At 45.9% G+C, this 22,410-nt stretch overlaps 2 protein-coding genes across 7 annotated transcripts in view; one reads left to right on the top strand and one right to left on the bottom strand.

Annotated features, from left to right (window-relative positions):
• Positions 1–15,080, bottom strand: part of LYRM4 (LYR motif containing 4) — a 115,083-nt gene extending 100,003 nt beyond the window's left edge. Inside the window, exon 1 of the mRNA XM_029243205.1 lies at positions 14,660–15,080. Coding sequence (XP_029099038.1) covers positions 14,660–14,745 — 86 coding nt within the window. The 5' untranslated portion in view covers positions 14,746–15,080. The remainder of the gene's footprint in view (positions 1–14,659) is intronic.
• A 300-nt stretch (positions 15,081–15,380) lies between these two features.
• The window catches only part of FARS2 (phenylalanyl-tRNA synthetase 2, mitochondrial), a 387,381-nt gene continuing 380,351 nt past the window's right edge, over positions 15,381–22,410 (top strand). For 2 of the 6 annotated variants that reach the window (XM_029244287.1, XM_029244282.1), the window contains exon 1: positions 15,381–15,498. The gene's annotated coding sequence lies outside the window, so the exon portion shown is untranslated. Of the gene's footprint in view, positions 15,499–18,357; positions 18,518–20,183; positions 20,347–22,185; positions 22,255–22,410 lie in introns of those variants that run through there. The other 4 variants (XM_029244284.1, XM_029244283.1, XM_029244286.1 and 1 more) reach the window with 4 other exon arrangements.

Genomic DNA, 22,410 nt, shown 5'->3' on the forward strand with positions numbered 1-22,410 from the left:
ATAAATACTATTTATGGAGGATTCACTAAAAGGCAAGCCCTCTACCTATCCCTCTGGGTACTCTACACCAGGCACTTGCAATCTTGGTCGCTGGCAGAACTGCTTTATTCCCTGGGGGCTTGTGCCATTAGTCAAGATGCCAGGAGAAACTGCCCCATGGAACTTACGCTAAGAAGGTGGCCCTGCATACAACGAGCCACAAGATAAATTTCTTGGGTTTTAGTACCAGGAAGACTTGCACTTCTAGGCACACAGCTGCTTTTGTATCATGACACTGTGACTCACGTAACTACTCATGGTCCCCTCTGGCTCCTGGGAAGCTCAGAGCCAGACCGGAGGCGGTACTATGGCTGCCAAATGTTCAGTCTTCCAAGAACTCAGTTTGCTTGCTAACCTCATTCCAGGTCTCATTTTGGTTTTCTTACCCTTATTTTCCTGATTTCCTCAATTAAGAATAAAATTAAATGCAGATTTTTTTCAGTGTGAGAAAGGATGGGGTTCCAAAATTTCTTATTTATGAATTGAGAATTTGGAACAATAGCGCTAAAAGATGGTAAGGTCCCCAGGCCAGTTCAAATAAATTTAATTTAACCACAATATAGCAAAACAAGTGTTGAGAAGCTACTGTCATTCAAGACAAGGTCTGCAGGGTAATTCTATACTCATGCTAAAAAAGAATTTTTTCTTATTAGAGAATTACTATGTAAAGGGGCATTATTGATTATCCAAACTTACATAAGCACAAGATACATAAGTTAAGTCCGCTAACAAATTCATATGCCTTTAAATAAGAGAAAGTCCAAAGGCCTTGTAAATAATCCATATTTTATTCTATCAAGTTGACTTGTCCTTTTATCCTTATATAAACAAATAACTAAAGGTAATTTAATTCAGTGAGAGTAGTGAAGTGAATACAGATCTCTGAAGAACAATAAAATGCTAATTTTATGATCCTATTTATTTTGTTAAAGCTTCAATATGATAGGAAGCAGATGCAAATTTTGACTCGGTCAATTCTTAATATTTCCAGCAGCAAAAAAACTAATCTATTTGAATACCTGAATTTTACAAGCAAATTTAACATATTTCATATAGATAAACAATGTCTTAGACATAGTTACTCATAATCCTACACTATGGCTTATATTTACTTGCCTCTCAATCAGCATTTATTCATTTGAGTTCTACCTAGTCAAAGTTTCTTGACCAATTTGCTTCTAAAGGAAGAAGTCTGCTACTGTTAACTCTTTGCGCTACTTTTAAACACAGACGTCAGAGAGTGCTGTGATGAGACTCAGAAAAACATTCTGGCGGCAAATGTGAAGGACGCCTGGTAAGAACCAAGAACAGGAGGCGGAGAGCGGTAGAAGGCTGTTACAAAACCCAACAAAAACTGGTGAGGGCCAGCAAAGACAGTCACTGTGCAGACACAAAGTGTTTCCTGGTAGGAGAAGCACAGGACATGACCCGCTGGGCAAGACGACTGACTGGCTGTGGTACAGTCAGGGGAACAGGTAAGGTGGCTTCCAGCCTGAGAGCCGAGCATCGCCCAGGAGGGGGCATGCAGGAGGCCCGCTCGCCCGGAGGGCCGGAATGCGGTAGGGAGGGATGCAGGTTTTTAGCTTGGACCCGTTTGGTTTGGTAGCCCAGCCAGGACAGGAAGGAGGCCCTTGGTTTGCAGGCTGGGGAAAGGACGCACGGAGGGGCGGATCATCAGAGCACAGGGGTTGAAGCGGGTGTGAGAGGTCGGGGTGCATGTGAGGGGCCTTCCACCTGGAAGGGAGGGAGACAGACCAGGAGACAGCGGTGCCCTGCATGCCCGACGGGCCGCAGCAAAGGTGGCAATGAGGACGGGCGAGCCGGTAGCGGCAGTAAGCACCTGGGAATTCGAACACCAGGCGCGGAGGCCAGTGGGTGCTGACGGGTGCTAGCTGGGAGCACCGACCCTTGAGGCCCCTGGTTCCTGCTGTCACTGCTCGCACTGGCTCATGGTCTCCCCCAGACTGGCGAAGGGGCTTGGATTCCTGTGTGGTTATGCGTTAGGACTTTGCCGACGTTTACATTAGGCTGATCCCAGTGAGAAAGATACGATGCTGATTTCACTCACAGGAAGTCATTTTAAAATATAATAGGTAAATTTCTGGGGGAAAAAAGGATGGCTATAAATATGGCTTGGGAAAACGTGGTTCCTCTGTATTCTGATCTATGAAGAGGTAGGAAGGAAAACAAAATGATGTAACCGTCTGGGTCCTAAACACGGTCACCCTGGCCATTCACCAAAATCTTTCCGCCGCTGCCTGTTAATAAGCAGTTACCCACACACAGTGCTCGCTCAGACATTTCTCACGTGCTTACGGTGTGCCGTCACTAAGGAGACAAAGTTGGTTCAAACATGGTCCCCACTCCCTGGGGATGACAGTCTAGTAAATAAGGGGCAAAGTGATGGGGGAGTGATCACAGCAGGATTTATACAAGGTATCTGGAGGACGTAGGAGGGGCCCCCGAGAACAGGAGTTGTCTATTCACCACGTGCTGGTGCCCACACTGGGGCCTGGCTGGGATGCTGGCTGGGGTGACCGTGGTGAGGGAAACACACAGTCCTTGCCCTCCTGGAGCCTGCAGTCCGACCAGTGGGGGAGACATTGCTCAAATAATCACAAAATAACTGCAAAATTACAAGCGGTGTAAGTGTCCGATGGAGAGGCCCACGGGCTGCGAGAGCCGACCGGGCTGGGGAGCGTCTTTGCTGGGCCAGGCCAGTGAGCAGGGACAGGTGGCCTGTGTGAACTGGAAGGGGGCCCTGCCAGACAGAGGAACGGCCCGGGGAAGCGGGAGCAGAGCACCTGAGGAGGCCAAGGCAAGGGCTCCCCCCAACCTTGACGGGAAGGTGAGAGGACATAAGGCTAGAGAAATGCAGGCTGTGGTAAGGATTTTATCCCCAAAGAAGTGAGAAGCAACTAAAGATGTTCCTTTCTCTCTCTTTTGAAATTTTAAAACAAGGGAGCAGAGTGGGGTTGGGAGGTTTCAGAGAGCTTACCAAGAGCTGGCCTGTTAGCTGAAGTGTGAAGGATGAGTAGAAACTTGCTGTGTGAGGGAGGAAAGTTCAGGCCTCATTACGTGATCACATGAAGGCCTAAAGCTGCGTGGCATCAGGAAACGTGAGAAGTAGACAGGAGGGGAGAAGGCAGGACTCTAGGGGGAGCGCGTGAAGCCGGGAGGGAATTTTACCTGAAGGCCAGAAGAGCACCTGGGGCGTTTCAAGCAAGGGGAGGAGACTGGCTGGGTGAGACTGTGCACATTTTGGCCTCAGAGTTTCGGGTTCAAGTCTTGACGCTACTCCTTTTAAGGTCTTTAAGTTGGACGAACTATTGCACTTCTTCCCAGAAATCTTCCACCCACCACGTTTAGGCCGTGCTGTCCGGCAGCCAGCTCGCTAGGTTAGCGCCTGCGTGTAGAGGCCTCACGGGGAGGAGGAGGGTGCAGAGGGGGCCACCAGCAGAGGATGCGCACAGCCACCCCAGGGAGGAGCAGAGGGGCGGAGGCTGCCCAAGCGGCCAGGCTGGATGGGGCGGGATGGGGAGGAAGCAGGCATGCTGGCAGGCGTGGGTGCTGAGTCACCTCCTGCACCTCTGCAGGGCGTGCAGGAGGCGAGAGCAGGTGAGGCGTCTGGTCGCGGGACAGGGGCCTGGGCTGCAAACAGCCGGGGGAGTCAACACACAGGCAGCGACGGATAACATTACTGGGAAAGTGTGGAGAGGGAAAAGGGGAAGCACCGAGCCCAGAAACTGAATATCACAGTCTCCAGTGACAGGCGTCCTTCCAACGCGGGGAGGGAGAGGGGCCTGCGCCGGATGCAGGAACTGAACGTCACAGTCAGGATTCGGGGCCCACACAGGCCAGAGCCTGTGAGCAACGTCCCTGCTTGCAGGCTGCCCGATCGGGGTCTGCTCTCGTTGTTATAGGCCCACCTGGGCTTTCCTTCCTTTAGGGTTTTAAGTCTGGGATAAAGCATTAGGTTGCCACTAAAAGCTTGTTTACCGCTTCAGCCAGGGCTGAAAGCTGCTCTTCCGCAGTCCGGGAAGGAGAGGCACAGAGCACGACTCTGGCATACGGTGAGTGCTCCGGAAGACTTGGTGAATCAATGAATGGGAGACAATTAGACCAGGATACAGGGTCAGTGGCTTTTTCTGGCTCCAGTCTGTCTGCAAGGAACTATTTCCTCGATTAATTTAGCTTTTTGCTCAGTAAAGGGCAAAAAGGGTTTTAAGAGATGCTTCTGCCTATGGAAGTGACTTCTGGTGAAAACAACACTACTCCTAGAGATCAGACGTAGGAGAGGGGTAATTATACAGGGAAAATCTTTGCATTTATTCTCAAAACATGGGCAGGCAAAAAGAAATGTATGGAGGCATTAAATGAATAGTTATGCTACAGAGTAATACTTATAATTATAATGAATTGATCATATAAGTAATTTTGAATAAACTAGGCCAAAGGTGGGGTACTAAACGTACTCAAAAAATTACCCCAGGAACAAAAGAATAAATATAAGGCTAACAGATGCATTAATGGCATCCAATGAAGGTAGTAGCCAACTAGTAAATAAAACAAATAATTACGCTGGGAACAGATACAGTCAACTAATGGGACACAGATGACTGATAAACTGACAATAGCATTAATATATGAAAGCTACATAATTGAAGGAAAGTGAGGTAAGCACATACAGAGTGTCGCAAATTAAGTCAAAACCTAGGGCCAAAGAGACGCTTTAGAATTGAGCCTGAATTGTCCAGATGCCGTCCTGGTGTTCAGACAACGTCTTCCTCACGCCAAGGAGGCGCTGTCCCTGACACGCAATGTTTCATTTGGAACGACTTCTTCTCCCAGTTACATTCTCCTGACCTCAGGTCAGGTCGTTCTCTCTAATCCAAGGCATCCACGCAGTCACTGGGACTGGCGCATTCTCTTCCTCAGCGTATCTCAAAACCACCCTCCCCTCCTTTGCAGTCACCTCCTCCTGGCCTCTGTGTCTTCGGTCTCCGCCCGCTTGGGGTGGTCTCGCTAGAAGTGCTCTCTGCAGTCCTGCTTGAGCACCTGCGCGGCTCTCCGCCGTCCAGGACCAGGCCTGGCACTCGGCACAGTGTCTCTGAGGCCCCAGCAGGGAGGCCGCACTGCTGGGAGCCCCTCACACTCAGCGCCGACTACACCGCCCTCTGCACCCGTCCTCTCGGCTTCTGCCCCCCTTCGCCAGCGAGTCCCTTCAGAGTCTTTACGAGCGAGCCGGGCCAGCCACCATCACTTTTTTAACCTCGGGCCCCCGGGGCGGGCTCCGTCGCCCCTCCTATTTGCTCTGCCAGCTCTCTGCCACCATGCCTTTGTACAATCCTCAGTGTCTTACTCTAGGCACTGAACCACAAGCCCCGCCTGGGAAAAGATCACGTTCTGTTTTGTTTGTCTCTGAATTTCCGGCAAGGAGCCCAAGGGCCTGGCCCATGGCAGGTACTCAATCAATGTCTGCTGAATGAAGACTCAAACCAACCTCATCACACGGAGAGCAAACATCACCAGAGACCAGGGTTCTTTGGATTTTGCTAACAAACACCTTGTGCAGAATGTGGTTTAACAAGTTTGACTGAGTTCATTAAATGACTGCTAGCTACTACGAATTTAAAAGATTTAGCAGTTGATCTACTAGTTTAAGAGATAACTGCATATTAACTAGCTTACTCCTATCTGCAGAAGGGATTTTGGAGTATCTACTGCATATACCGGACATTCTGCCAGGAAGTTTCGCAACTCTGGCATTCTGGAGGATGTACCCGGACTAAATGCATCAAGGTCACAGAGCTGGGAGCCAGCTGACCTCAAACTTGAACCAAGGTTTCTTGGTTCGAAGGCCAGGAATCTTTCTAAGTCAAGATAGCCTTGCTCATGATTCTCATTCATATTGATGAGACTGAAAACAATACTTCAAGCAAATTAGTTCAGGAATCACAATATTAGGGGAAGAAATACCAGGGAAAAGGAAACAAGCAGGAAGCAGTAGCATCAAGCCATATGACTTTCATTTATCCTCTATTTATCCTGAAGGATCATCTCTGTGAGCTGTCTGCCTTTAATCCCTGAGTTAAAAAAACAATTATTCTTTCAAATAGAACCCCAATAATGAGTTGCTATGAAGCCAAACAGATAATCAAAATGTCGTGGTGATGTATTATTATGCCTCAACTTTGGCAATTTTAAATCTGCTTCTTAAAACAGGGGTGGTAGAGATCAGCTGAGGAGCCCTATTCCCGGTGTTCCTATTACTAATCCAGACAAAAGCCAGGAGGACCCACCTTAATTTAGCTGACTCTTGCTAAACCTAGATATTCACAGCTTGGTTCATGTAATTTATCTAATTTTATCACTTAATTTGGTTTCTAAAGGTTAGAATTTTCCTAAATTGGTTAGGTACCAGTTAATTCAGAAAATAAATGCTAAGGCTTATACAAAATGAAGTGGGATTCAGTCTGTCAGGAAAGGGGTCACAAAGGAGAAGTAACAGGACCTTAAGTACCTTTCATCCACAGCAAAGACTGCACACAGCAATTGATGTGAGGCCTTAAGACTCAGTCAATTTCCTATAATGCTCATTACATTATAGCAATTTCCTAAGAGAATGTTTTGTAAGTACCCTTTGCATTAAAAAAAGTATTACCCTACTACAATACAGAATACAGAGACTTTAAGGAAGTTCTATTGACTTATAATTGCATTTTGTGGTCCAACTTTACACCTCACTTTGTTATATTCTCTACCTTTATTTCCCCTTTGCCCTGATTCTCATTTATTATTTTAAAATTATAACAATTATTTCATGTTATTGCATTTTACTGTATGTATTTTTATAAGTTTTAAAATGCTTTAGGGGCCAGGGTGAAGTATAAATAGAATAAGTGCAATTTGGAAACTCTTATAAACTAAGCTCAGTAAATCAGCAATGACATCGATCTAATAGTTTTTTAACACTTCCCTCCAAATTTAGGCTGCTGGATATCTCAAATGTATTCTTCTTTACGTTAACTGTATAATTTTTTCTTACTTTTCAGGACCATCATCACTCAACATGGCAGAACTTAGCAACCATGAGAAAAAAAATGGGGGGGAGGGGAATTCCAAACATAATCAAAGATACTGAATAATCCATCTTTAAAAAGTCTAAGAAACTGCTTTTCTTAGGCACAAGTAAACTGCCTCTCGTTCCTGTAGAAGCAAGGGGGTCAGGTAACAGCAGGCGGCCCTAGAGAAACCCACTGGTATAAATTCAGGACATATTCAAGACTTAATTTGCAGAGAACTTAGACAATGTAACAGTAGTCTCCTTCTCTTGTATTCCTCCCCACTTCCTCAGAGCTGTTGCACAGCCATAAGTTAGAGCTGTTTTCACAGAGAGGTGTGACTTGTCCCACATTTTATGGTGGGCAAAGCTCTTACTTGGCTGCTTATTACAGAATTCTGTGGTTTCTCCGAATCCTCACAATATAAACAGGCATTTCATGACTTAAAAAGAGGGAAAACTTTTTATCGTGGGGGGAAAAATCCTAATAATCTTGTGTTTGCGAATGCCAAGAAGCAAAATGCAACATCTTATGCTCCCCAGCCTGACAGCTGTCCCAGGTGACAGGTCTGTGAGGCCCTAAATTGAGTCAAGGCATAAAAGGTGACGAAGAACAAGAGGATGGAATTTCTCACATATCAGCAACTTCTGCTTAAAGGCAGGGTTAGTCTGAGAATAAAGCAAAGATTTTCCCGGTGGGGAGGTAGGGGTTACATTTATTAAATGAAGAACATATTTTAGGATTTAAAGTTTCTAAAGGAGAAGAGACGTATAAAGTTAAAACTGAAGTGGAAGTTAGACCTAGAAGGTTGAAACAATCACTACAATGTCATTTGTATAGTATCTGCCATACTGTAATACGCGATGGACAAAACATCATGACCACTACCACTCCATGTGCAAATCTGCGTCTCTGCCACTACATGTGCAAATCTGCAGTGTCTGGACGTTGTTTCAATTTGCATGTTTCCTCTGTGTACAAGGCAGTTTCTTGAGCTGTTCTTGTGTGTCCACGTCCTATGCCCATTACACGACAATCCTGTAAGAGCAGGGCCACCCTGTGTTTGTATCTACCCTGGGCCCTAGTGCTGTAATACATATGCTATGGGTTCTCAGGAAATACTAGGCGTAAACTGATTTGCCCATTTGTTCTGGGGTAAAGGAATATTTGGCACTAAGGTCTCCAGTGTAGCTGTCCCATTTTAGAAAGGGAAAGGTGCTTGCTGTTAATACCATTCACGCTGGGCTGGTATTATTCACCCTAGCATTCTCGATCTATCAGCAGCAGAGGTAGCTGGTGTGAAGAGACCTGCAACAATGAACAGAGACATATGCCTGGGTCCTGACTTCTTTACAAGTTCAGGGTTCCAGGTCCTCAGCTTCCAGCTCAAAAAGGGAACAGACTCCTAGATAGGAGCCACTGTTTAGTCCATTCACGAGACCGCAATCGAAGGCTTCCACGATGTTGCTTTCAGCTGTGCAGCACGTGGTAAGTGAGAGCTGACACTCAGCAACAGTTAGTAATTTTACCAGCCATGAAACCAGGGAGCCTACTTAGCTGCTGCAGCTGTAAGAAGAAACTGTGAAAATAAATAGCTTTGGGTTGATGTTTCTAGAATTTCTGCAGGCCGAGACAGAGGATGCATGCCTTGTAGGAGATTTCTACTAAAGAGGGTAGAGTTGTAGAAAAGCAGCGCCCTGAAACTTTCTAGTTCCCGTTCTGTTGATGACCAGCTGTGCGAACTTAGCCCACTGCTCACCTTTTCTATGCCCCACCTTTCTGTCAGATCTTTTTTACTACTAGCCGGTTATTTCACCAGCACGAGCTCACCTGGGATGGAGCGCCAGCTAAGGCTCCACGACTGCCTGCCCCTGGTTCTCACGTGCCCCGTGCATTTCACCTCCCCAGTGCCTTGCCATGCGCACCTGGAGAGTTCTCCACCCGCAACCACGTGCCCTTCCTGCAAAGAAGCCAGCTGTTGGCGGATGCAGCGGTCACTCCCGGTGCTTCTCTCTTTGTCACCTCCCACTGCAGACGCTAGATGAGCACCTAGTTCCCCAGCCCCTTGCTCAGCTAGTGGTAGAAATGTAACTGAGTTCTGGTCAATAAGATAGAACCAGAAGTCTGCTGGAAAGCTTCCAGGAAAGTCTAACCTTTCCTCATGAAAAGAAAGCCTACTCATGCCCGGTTGGGGTTGCTCTTGTTTGTCTTGCCTTCAATAAGGATATGACATTTGGAGCTTTAATAGCCATTTGCAACCATCAGGCATAAGCATGAGAGGAAACCTGAGGCTCAAGACACCTTGACAGCATCCAGCTGCTGTATCAGCTGGAGCAGCCTCATACTCTAGACCTTCTCCATGTGAGAAGAGTAACCCCCTACTTATTTAAGCACCGTGTGAAGGTTTCCTGTTACTTGTAGCCAACAGCATTCCTAATGAGATCTACTTTCAAGGTGGCACACACTTCTAATGCTACTCACCACTCTCTACCCTTAACGGGAGGCTCATTTTGATTTGCAGCTCTCAACACAACGCTTAGTGTGCAATAAGTATAATAAAGACTCAACCACTTAATGAGGGATGAAGGAGTTCTGACACTCAGTTGGGTGGCAATTGGGCATTGCTTTTGCCTTTTCTCACATTTTACAATAAAATACATTTTTAATCAGTAGGGGGAAACGGCTGATAAAAATTACCTCTGAATACGATTTCCTCCTGCTTTTCAACAACAAGTATTTGTAAGCATAGAGTAGGTAGGTATTGTGCTAAGCACCAGGAATGCAGAGATAAGATGGAATTTCTGCCTTCAAGGGACAAATGGCTGAAAGACAAGTAAACCAACAACGCTAATGGTGTGATATGTGTAATAAATATGAGAACACACCACATCCGATTATCTTCCACTTTATCCAGAAACGAGCTATCAGCACGGCATCCATCACCTCAACTTCCTGTCCTCTTACATTCCAACTTAAATTCACCTCCTGCAGAGTTGCAACTAAGAAGACGCCTGCTGCAACTAAAAGATCCCGCATGCCGCAATGAAGATCCCATGTGCTGCAACTAAGACCTGGAGCAGCCAAAATAAATAAATAAAAAAAATTCACCTCCTTCTGCGGTGGAGAAGGGAGTGTTCCGCCTTCTGCTGCGAGCCGGCCTGCCACCTGGGCCCGCAGAGGCGAGGCTTGTCACTTCTCCTGTGGCCCTGCTCTAGCAGCCAGCCCCACTCCTGCGTGTTAACCAGGCCTCCGGGCGGGGAGGTGGTCTACACTCACTGCTGTCTACTTCCTTCTGGTTCACTTCTTAGCGCCCACACTCTGGCTCTGTCTTAAGCACTTCACTGATGCTGTTCTGGAAGAGGTCCCCAGAGGTCCCTTCACTGGGGACACTTCCCTCTTCCTTTACTGGACTTTGCTAAAGCAAGTGGCCTGCCCGCAGCACCTTCCCAAACATGCAGCTATTCTGGCTTCCGTGACACTGCTCTCTCTGCTTGCCTTCTTCCCGCTTCTCAGACTCCACAGGGGTCATTCAAGTGTGGCCCAGGGACCACTGGGGTCTTGGAGACCTTTCAGGGGATCCATTGGGAAAACGTATTTTTATCATCCCAAGGAGATATTTGCCTTTTTCAGTCCCATTCTCTTGTAAGTGGACAGAGGAATTTCCCAGAGGCTAGATGACCTGTGATATAGCAACAGGTCTAGGCGGAAACAAATACAAGAATCCACATGTCTTCCATTAAGCCAAACACTAAAGAGATTTGCAAAAATGTCAAACAACGTCACTGTCAGCAGTGGTTTTTTTGGGGGGGGTGGGAAGAAAAATGGTTATTCTTCATAAAGGTGTTATTTAGGTGAGTATGCAATGGGTTTATTAGTTTACTTAAAAATAGGTGCTTTAGGGCTTCCCTGGTGGCGCAGCGGTTGAGGGTCCGCCTGCCGATGCAGGGGACACGGGTTCGTGCCCCGGTCCTGGAAGATCCCACATGCTGAGGAGCGGTTGGGCCCGTGAGCCATGGTCGCTGAGCCTGTGCTCCGCAACGGGAGAGGCTACAACAGTGAGAGGCCCGCGTACCGCAAAAAAAAAAAAAAAAAAAAATAGGTGCTTTAAAATGTTTTAGTTTTAACTTCTAATATGAAAAATATTGATAACTATGCCTCACATAAACAAGGCTTTTGGGGCCCTCAGTCACATTTAAGAATTCAAAAGGATCCTGAGACCAATACAGCGAGAATCACGTACTTAGACTGCGTCTTCCTGGCCTCCTTCAGGGGCTCTTCTTCTTCAGCCAACACCTCAAATTTTGATGTTCTCTACAACAGCATCTTAAGCGCACTAATTTTCTCACCATAAACTAGGATTTCTCAATCTTGGCATGACTGACACTTGGGGCCAGAAAACTCTTTCTACGGGGGACTGTCCTGAGCTTGGTGGAATCCCTGGCCTCTAACTACTATAGGCCAGGGGCATCCTTCCACCAAAATTGTGACAACCAAAAATGTCTCCAGACACTGTCAAATAAAACTGGCCCTGGCTGAGAACCACTACCCTAAATACTCTTCCTGGAAATTTTATCAAATATTAAGATTTTAATTCCACGTATGATAAGCATTCTACTTATTTGGTGCTACTGCGCCAGGCACAACTCGAAGCATTTCATACGTATTCACTCACTTAAACCTCATCCCCAATGAGACAGATATATCACCTCCATGTTATAGATTAAGAAACTGAAGAGCAGAGAGATGAAGTGACTTGCCCAGGGTCACACAGCAAGTGCGTGGTGATGACAACTCCAGGCTTGATTGCTCCTCTGAGCTTTAGTCTCATGTGAATAACTGCCTCTGCTGGGGACCCCAGCTGACATTCTCTCAAGATGCTCCAAAAATGAACTGAAAACTCTTCTCTCCACAAGACCAGGTATTTCTGTATTTCCTAAGTCAGTTAATCGTGCAACTTTCATATTTAACCTCTGTGCCTCAGTTTACCTAGTAACCTAGACATCATTTTAGACTCTGCTTGGATTCTCTTCTTTACTCCTGAATCCAATCATTCATTGAAATCTAACAATTTTACCTTCTAATTATTGATCAAATGTATCTTTTCCTCTCTCTTCCACTATTCCTGCCCCCACTAGGGCCCTAATCTCTCCTCAGCACTGTCCTAATCAACTTGCATTTGGGGTCCTTGTATCCGGCCCTCACAAACATCTTCCACCTTGCTGCCTGAGTGGTCTGGTAAAAGGCAAGTCTGGCCATGTCACTTTATGGCTTAAAGCTCTTTACCGGCTGCCTGTTAGCTAAGAATAATGTCCAGGTTCCTTATCAGGGCCCAGTCTTGCCTTCTGTCACCCCCAAATCACACTTAACTCTCCAGCGGAATTCTATGACATCACCGAGCACACCAGAAGATCACACTGCTTCATGCCTTTGATCCAGCGCTATCTTCTGGGAAGCATCTTGATTCAACACCCTGTGCATGTGTCATGGCACTTGCCACAGTTTGTGACAATGACTCTACAACTGTGTCCCACAGAGGCTCGTAAAAAAGCTACTGGTGGTAGGTGCCTTGCTGAGGCCAGCACTCTCATCTTTCCATCTCCAGGGACTGCTATGGCACTGGGCAAAGTAGTTTGGGAGTGTTTGGGAGCACCGAAGTAAAAGAATACGTAGTAATAGGACCTGTCTGAATGGCAGTGGGGAATGGAGAAGAAAGAGAATGAGGAAAACCTTCCAAAGGTTACACTGAGATGAATCTCACAGGAAGCAGAGGAACTCAAGACAGAGGTGATTAGCGGGCATACCAGACAAAGAGAAGTAAAGAGGGAGGGGGTATCCTTGGAATCCACAAAACACAGCTTAATACAAAAGAAGGACATATTTTGTAACAGTTTATTATCTGAGGAGATAATAGTGGGAAATCTCAGGTTTTAGGGCCATGATTTCAGCAAACAGTGTAAAGTGATTACCAGATTCCTTTGGATAATACATTTATTTGTGGATAATAAATTTAACTCAAAACGATTACTCAAAGCATAATCTGAACCATTATTTTCTAAATATGTTACCATGTAATTTCTACTTCCTGCCCACAGGGTACAGCCCTGAGTGACTTATCTGCAGTTCTTGTTTATTTTCAGTAAATTTAAACGACAAAATTTGTCTTCCAGACTGTGGTGAAAATGATTGGTTTCCACTTACTCACAAGCGTATTTTGTGGGCTCTTTCAACAGACTTGGTTAAATTGTTGGTAGTAAGTACTTGGTTAATTTTTGGTTTAAAATTCCACCAGTATACCTGCTGTTTACAAACTTCAGCTTCCAAAGCCAAAGTCATTAAGTGAAACAATGCACTCCCAGAAATTTTTTTTTTTTTTTTAACTACTGACCAGTTGGATATGACTTCACTGGTGTGACCCAGACGTTCTCAAATTTACAGGATGAGTACCTTTTCTATGCAGGTATCTAAAAATTAGAAAGTCACTGCTTGAGAGGTTTAGTGTCTGATAACCAACACTGCACTGGGTCTACCCATCATAGGGCCTACCTGCTCATTCACCCAGTGTGAGGGCAGCTACCCAACCAGGTCTGTTCCACAGGTCGCAGACTCTGCTCCTAGGAAACCCAATCCACAGGCTTGTCAATCATGGAAGGTGAGACCTGGTGTGAAGTGATGAGCTGGCCTTACCATATTCTTGCTTTGGGAATATGGCTCAAACTCAGAGGGTCAGGTAGTTAGAAGACACCCAATCCACAAGGATGCACAGAGAAAATCCATAAGGTACATACATTCATGATGAGTTATAAGGAAGCAGAAAAGAACGCAGATGCTCTGAAGTAGACAAAAGACGTATTAAGAGTAAGGATAAGGGACTCAAAATCAAACATGAGAATGGGGCAGGCGTGGAAAAGCTGGGCGGTACATTAAGGACATAAGAGTTTAAATTCTCATTCTCCTGCTGCTAAGATCCTAAAAGCTGGACCCCCATCTGGTGAGGCCAGGATAAACGTTTCAGCTCCTGGAAGCTGGCGAGCCCTTTTTTTCCTTGACCTTAACCTGCGTCTCCTCCTCACAAACCCCGCCCCACCACCGATGCCACAAGTAGAACGGATCCTGGCAACCAAAAAGGCTAATTAAGACAGCTCTGAAATGAAAAGAATGGCTAGAGAGAGCCTTCAGCTGTGGACAAGTGCTACTGACGGGTCACTTCCACGGTCAAGTCTTCCGATTCTACGGAAAGTTCTTATAAATGCAACAAACTAGTCCTGGCTTGAGAACCTGAACCTTGGCATCCAGCTTAAAGGCAGAGACACCACTAACCGCGTTCCCGGAGCAGAACCTCCTGGAGCTCCCGGCGCAGGGCGTCCGACTTGGGGACACATCACCAGACGCGAACGTCTTCTCCCGCCCGCGAAGGGCCATCCCCCGGCTGCCCCCCGAGGGTCCGCGGGCCACGCCGGCCGGCAGGGAGCCTCCCCTCTGGGCGCCCAGGCGGCCGCGCGGGGCAGGGGCTCCTGTACCCCGGCCGCGCCCGCGCCCGCACCTCCCGGGCCGCTCACCTGTAGCTGTAGGCGGAGAAGTGCTTGCTCTCCCTCAGCATCGTCCGGTACAAATCCAGCACCTGTGCGCGGCTGGAGGCTGCCATCTTGGAACGAAAAAAACCCGGGGGGGGGGGGTCCTCTCCGCCAAGGTCCCGGATTAAACGCGACTCCCGAAACTTCCGCCACCGCGGGAAGCGCGAGCGGGAGACGCGCGCGGGGCTCGGCGCAGGGAGCGGCCTGCGCCCCGGCCCAGGTGAGCTCCGGCCGCGCGTGGCGGCGCAGGCGGGCTTCGGGCAGCTAAGGGGGCGGCGCCGGCGGGAGGTGTTCTCGGCGGCCGCCCCCGCCGCGGGGTACTGCGGGCAGCGGCGGGCGGAGCGGCCGAGTGGCGGCGAGGGCTGGGCGGCGGGTGCGGGGGGTCGGTGCTTCCTCGCGGTGGAGGGCTGGGGTTCGCCGGAGACGCCGGGTTGTTCCGCGTTGCCAGGTTACCGAGCGCGCGCCCCGCGCCCGTTCTTCCGCCCGGGCTGCCCTCGGCGCCGCCTGAGCCTCGGTGCGGGCTGCGCGGGGCGCCGGTTCCGCAGACGCCTGGGTCGGGGGCTGCGTGCGGGACGCTTGTCGCGCGTGGACGGGGCGCGAGCGCGCGGGGGACGCAGGGCGCCGACCTGGGGCTCCCCGGCGCTCCGGCTCCGCTCAGGGCGCCCGCTCAGGGGCCTCCGGCGCGAGGCCCCCTTTCTGGTCAAGATGGCGGCGCCCCGGCGGCCCGCGCCGAGGTGAGCTGGAGCCGGGCCCGGAGAGGGGCGAGCCTGCCACGCCCAGGACTTGGACCCCGGGCTGGTCTCCCGTTTCCCGGGGAGCGGCGGGTGAGTGGGCGCGGCCGCGCGTAGGTCCCTCTCGTGGGGTGGTCAGCTCTCCGTGCGTCCGCAGACTTGTGTCGTCTGGTAGATCTGGGGTGGCCCAGGTTGGAGGCGAGGGTGCTTGATTGGGGAAACCTGAGGGGTTTAAGGACTCTGTTGGGATCGTTTCAGACCCCAGCAAGAAGCTGAGCAAGTTTTCTTCTCTCTTCCCGGGTAAGTTTTCTCCTTTCTCTGAAGACGCCAGCTTTTCTGAATCACCTTGTTACCCGGGGGGATACAGTTGGTGGTTCTGACCGTGGAACGTAGGACCCGGCGCGGGGAAGCCTGAGCTGGTTCTAGTTACTTTGTTTGCAAAGCACTTGTCTTGTCTTTGGAATCTTTGTGTATGTAACCAACGTTGGGAAGAGCCAGCGTTTTCTCCTCCAAAACACTGCGAGGGGTAACTTTATACGTAAGAAACAAGTGGACGTTCACATCCATCTCTTTTCCAACCACTGAGTTTTGGTTATGTTTCTTTCCTTTCTTTAAGTTTGTCTCGTTTTGAAGTGATAACTTGTTCTATGCCAAAGCAACCTCGTATTTTCAGGAACTTTAAGGGCAGGAGACACTTCTCTGACCTTACTGCACTTTAGCGTCCTTGCATCCACATGTGCTTGTTATATCTGTTATGTTACCTGTTGTAATGCAGTGGTATTTTTTTTAAAGGCATGAAAGACAAAATACTTTTATTAAAATCCTTTTACGTTTCCTGTTCGATTTTTGTTAACGTTTCATACATCTATAAGTCTCAAATAAGGCTTTTTACAGAGTAGCCAAACTTCTGTTACTCCTGCAGGGTGATCAGGTCATTGGGCAAATCTTGCTTCAGGTTTATTGAAAGGGTTTTTAATATTTTGAGTTTATCCTTTGGTATTACTCAAAGGACTCAAGACCAAGGGTCTTGTACATTATTATAGAAAAAGATGCAGAACTGTTTTCTCTTACTATGAAACACGGTTGAATGCAGATGACGTAAATTAGGCGTGTGGCACCTAGGAAAACTGCAGCGTTAACGCAAGTTACAAACAGAAAGCTATCAAAGTTAGAAGAAAAAACATGAGAATTATTTTGGCTTGTTTAAAAACAGTGGGGATTGCATTATTATATTTTGCTTTCATCTAGAAAATGAAGTTGGAATACTTATGATATACAGTTGTTTGTCTAGTTATCAAGCAATTTAATCATTAATGTATACAATTAACATATCTAAATGATTTTAACTTTGTTGTAATCAAATAAAACTTTCCAAATAAATATCGAAAGTTTAGTTTGTTTGGGTAGTGTAGGCATCTGTTAGTACAAGGAATAGCTGAGGTTAGAGAAATGGTAGCTTCCCAGTTGATTCTAAGCTGAGTCCTCACAAAAAAAATACTTTTATTATTTTACTTGAAATAATTTGCCAGTATGTTGGATAACATTGCCTTAAAAGCCTAATAAAAAATCACATTCCAAAGCTAAATCTCCATTTTTTAATTTCTTCATTGCAGCAATGACTATTTTCAAGAAAAGCTCTATTTGAAGTTGAAAGTGGGATTGGGCCAGAAGCTGAGGATAGACCTTACTCATATGTCCTTTAATATGCATTCTGTTCTGGGCAGAGTATTTTCTTACATAACGACTATAAACTAGGCGTAACCCACTTACTACCATTTAGGCCTCAAAATGCAAAAATTTCTTTAATATCCACCTATCCATAGTTATGAAATTCCTATAGTTCATTATGTAAAATCATGCATTACCTTATATTAAAATTAGGATTGCTGTTGAGCACTGAATGATTTTTGAAGAGAAATTTCTCCAACCATAACAAGCAGTATAACAGCAATTTATTGTCTTGCAGCTTAAATATTAAAACGATGTGCAAAGGAAATCTTGCATAGGTGAGCAACTTGTGATGTTACGATTTAGAAGTTATTCGACTCCAAATGTGGATCTAAGTCTTTATTACACATAATCGTCATTTGGTTTTATCAGTCCTTCACACTAATAGAATAGGAAGCTGGAAGAGACTTTGTACATCAGCTCCCTCATTTTCAGAGATGAACAGGGAACTGAAGGCCCTTTCCTCATTCATTCCTTCAGTACTCAGTGAACGCTTCCTAAGAGCCATACATTATACAACATGGTGGCGTTACAGTGTGAACTAGGTAAGCAAAGTAACAATTTATTTTTGACAGGTGCTATGATAGGGGTAATATTACGAAGTGTTAGTGGAGTACAGAGGAGGGACATTCAACTAGGACTTTGATCTTAAGGGAAAGCATTCCATCAGAGAAGGTATTTCCACAATGAGTAGTAAGAGCCAGAGGGCGAACATGGAGAATGTGTTGAGTTACAGGTTGTAGTGTACATTCAAAGCAGGGAGGCACGAGGGCGCAGGATCCATTCAGGGAATTCTGTGTAGTGGGGAGAGGGACCATCGATGAGCAGACGTAATTAGCCCTGTACCTGCTTTATTTTTATTATTTTTTTAAATTTTATTTATTTATTTTTAAAATATTTATTTATTTATTTTCTGTGCCGGGTCTTAGTTGTGACATGCGGGATCCTTAGTTGTGGCATGCAAACTCTTAGTTGCAGCATGGATGCGGGATCTAGTTCCCCGACCAGGGATCGAACCCAGGCCCCCTGCATTGGGATCGCAGAGCTTTACCCACTGGACCACCAGGGAAGTCCCTACCTGGCTTATTTTAATGATGTTTTCTCTGTTCTGGGGATAAGTCTTTTTTTTCTTTGATGCATTGGCTAGTTCATATAAGTGAAGTAGAAATTATCATCTGAGCTATTGAAATACAGATTAGGTTTTCAGGTGTTGGTAGACTTTTATTTAAAAGCCTATTTTTGGAATCCTCTATTTTAGCATTGCTGAAATCCTGGTTCTGTACGTCTGCATATTCAACAAGTAGTTGACCAGCTGGTGGTTCAAGTCCCAGTTCCTGCGGTTACGTGAGGGCTACACATCAAATACTGATCCTGTCTTCCAAGAGTTAGTAGTTTATTATGTTGAGATATGTTCCCTGTATACGCACTTTGGGGGGTATTTGAATGGATGTTGAATTGTATCAAATGCTTTTTCTGCATCTATTGAGATGATCATGTGGTGTTTGTCTTTTCTTCTGTTGACCTGGTGTAACACATTGATTTGCATATGTTGAACCATCCTTGTGACCTTGGGATGAATCCAGCTTGGCTGTGGTGTATGATCCATTTTGTATATTGTTGGATTTGGTTTACTAGTATTTTGTTGAGGAGTTTTGCATCTATATTCATCAAAGATATTGGCCTGTAATTTTTTTTTTGATAGTGTCTTTGTCTGGTTTTGGTTTTGGGGTGATGGTGGCTTCATAGAATGACTTTGGGAGTGTTCCCTCCTCTTCAGTCTTGTGGAGGAGTTTGAGAAGGATGGGTATAAGTTCTTCTTTGTATGTGTGGTAGAATTCTCCAGTGAAGCCATTTGGTCCTTTTCTTTGCAGGGAGTTTTTTTTTAAATTACGGGTTCTATTTCACTTCTAGTGATCCGTCAATTCAAATTGTCTATTTCTTCTTGATTCAGTTTTGGTGGGCTGTATGTTTCTAGAAACCTGTCCATTTTTTCTAGGTTATAAGATCTCAGTGGACAGATGATAGGACAGCTCTTACCCCCGTTAAAGAAGGGGCCTGAGAGGTTAGGTTATTTAGCCAGTTGTACGGGTAGGAATCCGAGGGGGTGGGCATGGGCCTGGGGTGTGTTCTGTCTAGCTGTGGTACTGGCTGTGATGCTGCACTGCTTCACAGAAGGTCTTCAGAGCCAGCTTCAGGAGTTTGAAGTTTATTAAGTTTTCTTGGATAACATGGGTAAATTTTAGTCATATTTGAATTTTAATTTAGATTCTCACTTATTTCCAAAGCTAACTTCTTTATATAGGAAATATTACAAATATTCAGAGAATCTCAAATGTTGATTTTTATACTAGCTTTCTAGTCTTTTAAGATAAATTTACATTTTTTTCTATTAACATCTCTTGGAAAAGACTTAGTGCCTTTTTTAGATTGTCTACTCATGTGTATGTGAGAGATCCACATTTTTGTAGAAGCTCTTTTCAAATGTACTTAAAATCTTTTCCTTGAGAATTTTAGAAAGTAACCAGATATTGGAGCCCCGTTCTTTGGAGACTAAGTATTGCCTTACTTGTGGGAAACAGCAGTAAAATTGACAACTGAGTTTGTATAAAGTGTATCAGATGTCACTTATAGGAATTTTTTTTTAAACAAATTAGTTCTTTGCCTTCTGTCTGCCTGTCTGTAAGTTCAAGCTCATCTCTCTCAAAAGCTGCCTTCCCCTCCTACCTGTGTCTAGGAGAGAGACTAGGCTAAGATGTCAGATCTGTTTTCAACTGAACTTGTATCCCTTTAGTTGTTCCCAGGTCACAGTAGCTGCTAGATGGAGAACTGATTTCATTAGCCCACTGGTCCTCTACCCTGGCCTCACAGCACACACCTGAGAACCTTTCACAAATACCAGTGTTCTCGTTCCACTCACATCAAGGCAGTCGTAAGCTCTGGGTTGGGGGCCCAGCAGTAATGTCTTTAAAAAGTGTCAGGGGTTTCAGGGCACCATCAGGCGCCATCAGGATGGAGACTGCCATCGGCCCAAGTCAGACAGCTGACTGGAATACAGAAGGTCCAGCCATGTTTCTGCCCCTGTGCACGTGACCCATTGCCGGTTCTTCCCAGAACTGCCCTCATTTAGCAGGACGATGTGAGTACCTTCAGGAAGAACACCTCCCGTCCCCACATCCCGGTGTTCCAGGAACAACTCAGATGAACATGGGCCAGGTGAGTGCAAAGTTCTCCTTGTCTGCCGCTTTTACAGGAGGGAGAACCTCGTCTTAAGGGAAAATAAATCCTGTACTTGGAACGTTTCCCCCCTTAAGCAGTTTTTAGCATTGATTCTGTCCCTGATCTTGAAATACGAGACAGCTGACCCTCCACCAAGACTTTTCCCTGCCCCATCCAGCCCATCTTCTTGTGACATATGTGCCTTATTCTTTCAAACCCTAACAGTAAATCTATAAATCAAAATCTAATTTTGCATATACAAAGGCCTGAATATATATCTTATCAGAACTGGCCTTAGCAAAACATTCTGTGGAAGATGTGAAGATAATTTCAGGAGAGTCCTTTGAAAAGAGCCAGTATTTCTTCTTATTTTTTGCAAACTAGTATGTTTATCAAATAACATTTTGATGATTTTTGAATGAAAAATAACATTTTGTAATTCATTAAGGATGAGATTTTCATATGAAGAAGTACTTGTAATAAAAGTGATTTTGGGGACTTCCCTGGTGGTCTGGTGGTTAAGAATCCGCCTTCTAATGCAGGGGACACGGGTTAGATCCCTGGTCGGGGAACTAAGATCCCACATGCCGCGGGGCAACTAAGCCCTTGCGCTGTAGAATCCGTGTGCTTCAACTACAGAGCCCACGTGCCGCAACAAAAGATCCCACATGCCGCAACTAAGACCTGACACAGCCACATAAATAAATAAATTTCTTTTTTTTTAAAAAGTGATTTTGTGGAGGAGATTGAAATAATTTTTTAAATGATTATCTAAAGGTGCTTATAGCTTCCCTCAGGGTTATGTGCTAGTTGAAGTTCAGATGACACAAGTCATCTTTTGGAGCATAAAGCAAAAAAATATATATATATGGGTAGGACGCTAGATATTTCATGAAATTCAAGGCCGAGTTGAACAACCCTGACAGTTTGAGAACCTGTGGCCTTAGCAGCGGTGGGAATTTGTGAGCTGTCAGTCCAGAGTGGTGGCTCTTGATCCGGGGTGCATGTCAGACTCACTGCTGATGTCAGGACTCCTCCCACAGCTGTCAAGTAAAAACCTCTGAGTAGCTTCCCAGGTCATTCTGATGTTCAGCCATGACTGAGAACCTCTGGCCCCAGTGCTGCCACCAAGATGAGTGACTGGTGAAGGCACAGTCATGCCCATAAGGCTTTTTGGAATCTTGCAAAGCTGGCCTCCTGAAATTTTGGAGGGCAGAGACTTCTTGCTAACTCTTTTTTGTTCCCTGGCACCTCTGCTAAGTGCATGGTGAATATTTGCAAATCAGTTTCATTTCTTGTAAGGTGTTCCAGAATTCAAGCTGCTCCCTAGATCAAACTGATTTTATCCCCTTAGATGAGCACAGGCCTATGTGCACAAATATTAAAACAAAGGCACATGAAAGACCGAACAGGCTGTGCTCAGGAGGTTTAAAGCAGGGCAGGCAGGCCCAGCGTTATGGGAGTGATGGGCTGGTGGAGGGGAAAGGCTTCCTCATCAGGAGCAGGAGACAGGAGATGTCCCTTTGTCCAGGCTCCCCGTGGGCTGGGAGCACCCGGAAGGCTCTCTCTGCCCACCTATTCCTGTCTATACATCAAGTAACACAGGGACAAATACGTGTCATAGTTATACCTTCAAGTAAAATGCCCTGTGCTTCTCAGATGCAGGCTCACTATACTCCTGAATCACCCTCGGAATACCGCGGGGGAAGGAGAAAGCCAGAAGACTGTACTTTGCAATTACACTTTTGAGGAAAAGAGAAATGGGTACCAGTTCCAAATGGGTGGCTGTAGGTACTTTTTATTTTTAGTTACAACAAACATTTTTTTATTTACCAGAAAGATACCAGCTCAGAAGCAAAGAAGATGCAGTAAAACTTGCTGAAGTTAAGGACCACTAACTCTCAGGTGCCTTAAACATTTGTTCTTAAAGTCAGATGATTTCCCAAATAACCTCTCTAGGGTGTAAAGGGTGCTAGCAACACCAAAGCTAAAATTTGTTTTTCTGTAATGGCATATTATCAGACATCCCATGTTTAGAAGTGAATGTGTTTAAGATTTGAA

The sequence above is a fragment of the Monodon monoceros genome, unplaced genomic scaffold (genome assembly GCF_005190385.1).
Source record: "Monodon monoceros isolate NGI ecotype Baffin Bay Population unplaced genomic scaffold, NGI_Narwhal_1 Super_Scaffold_3, whole genome shotgun sequence".
Lineage (NCBI taxonomy): Eukaryota > Metazoa > Chordata > Mammalia > Artiodactyla > Monodontidae > Monodon > Monodon monoceros.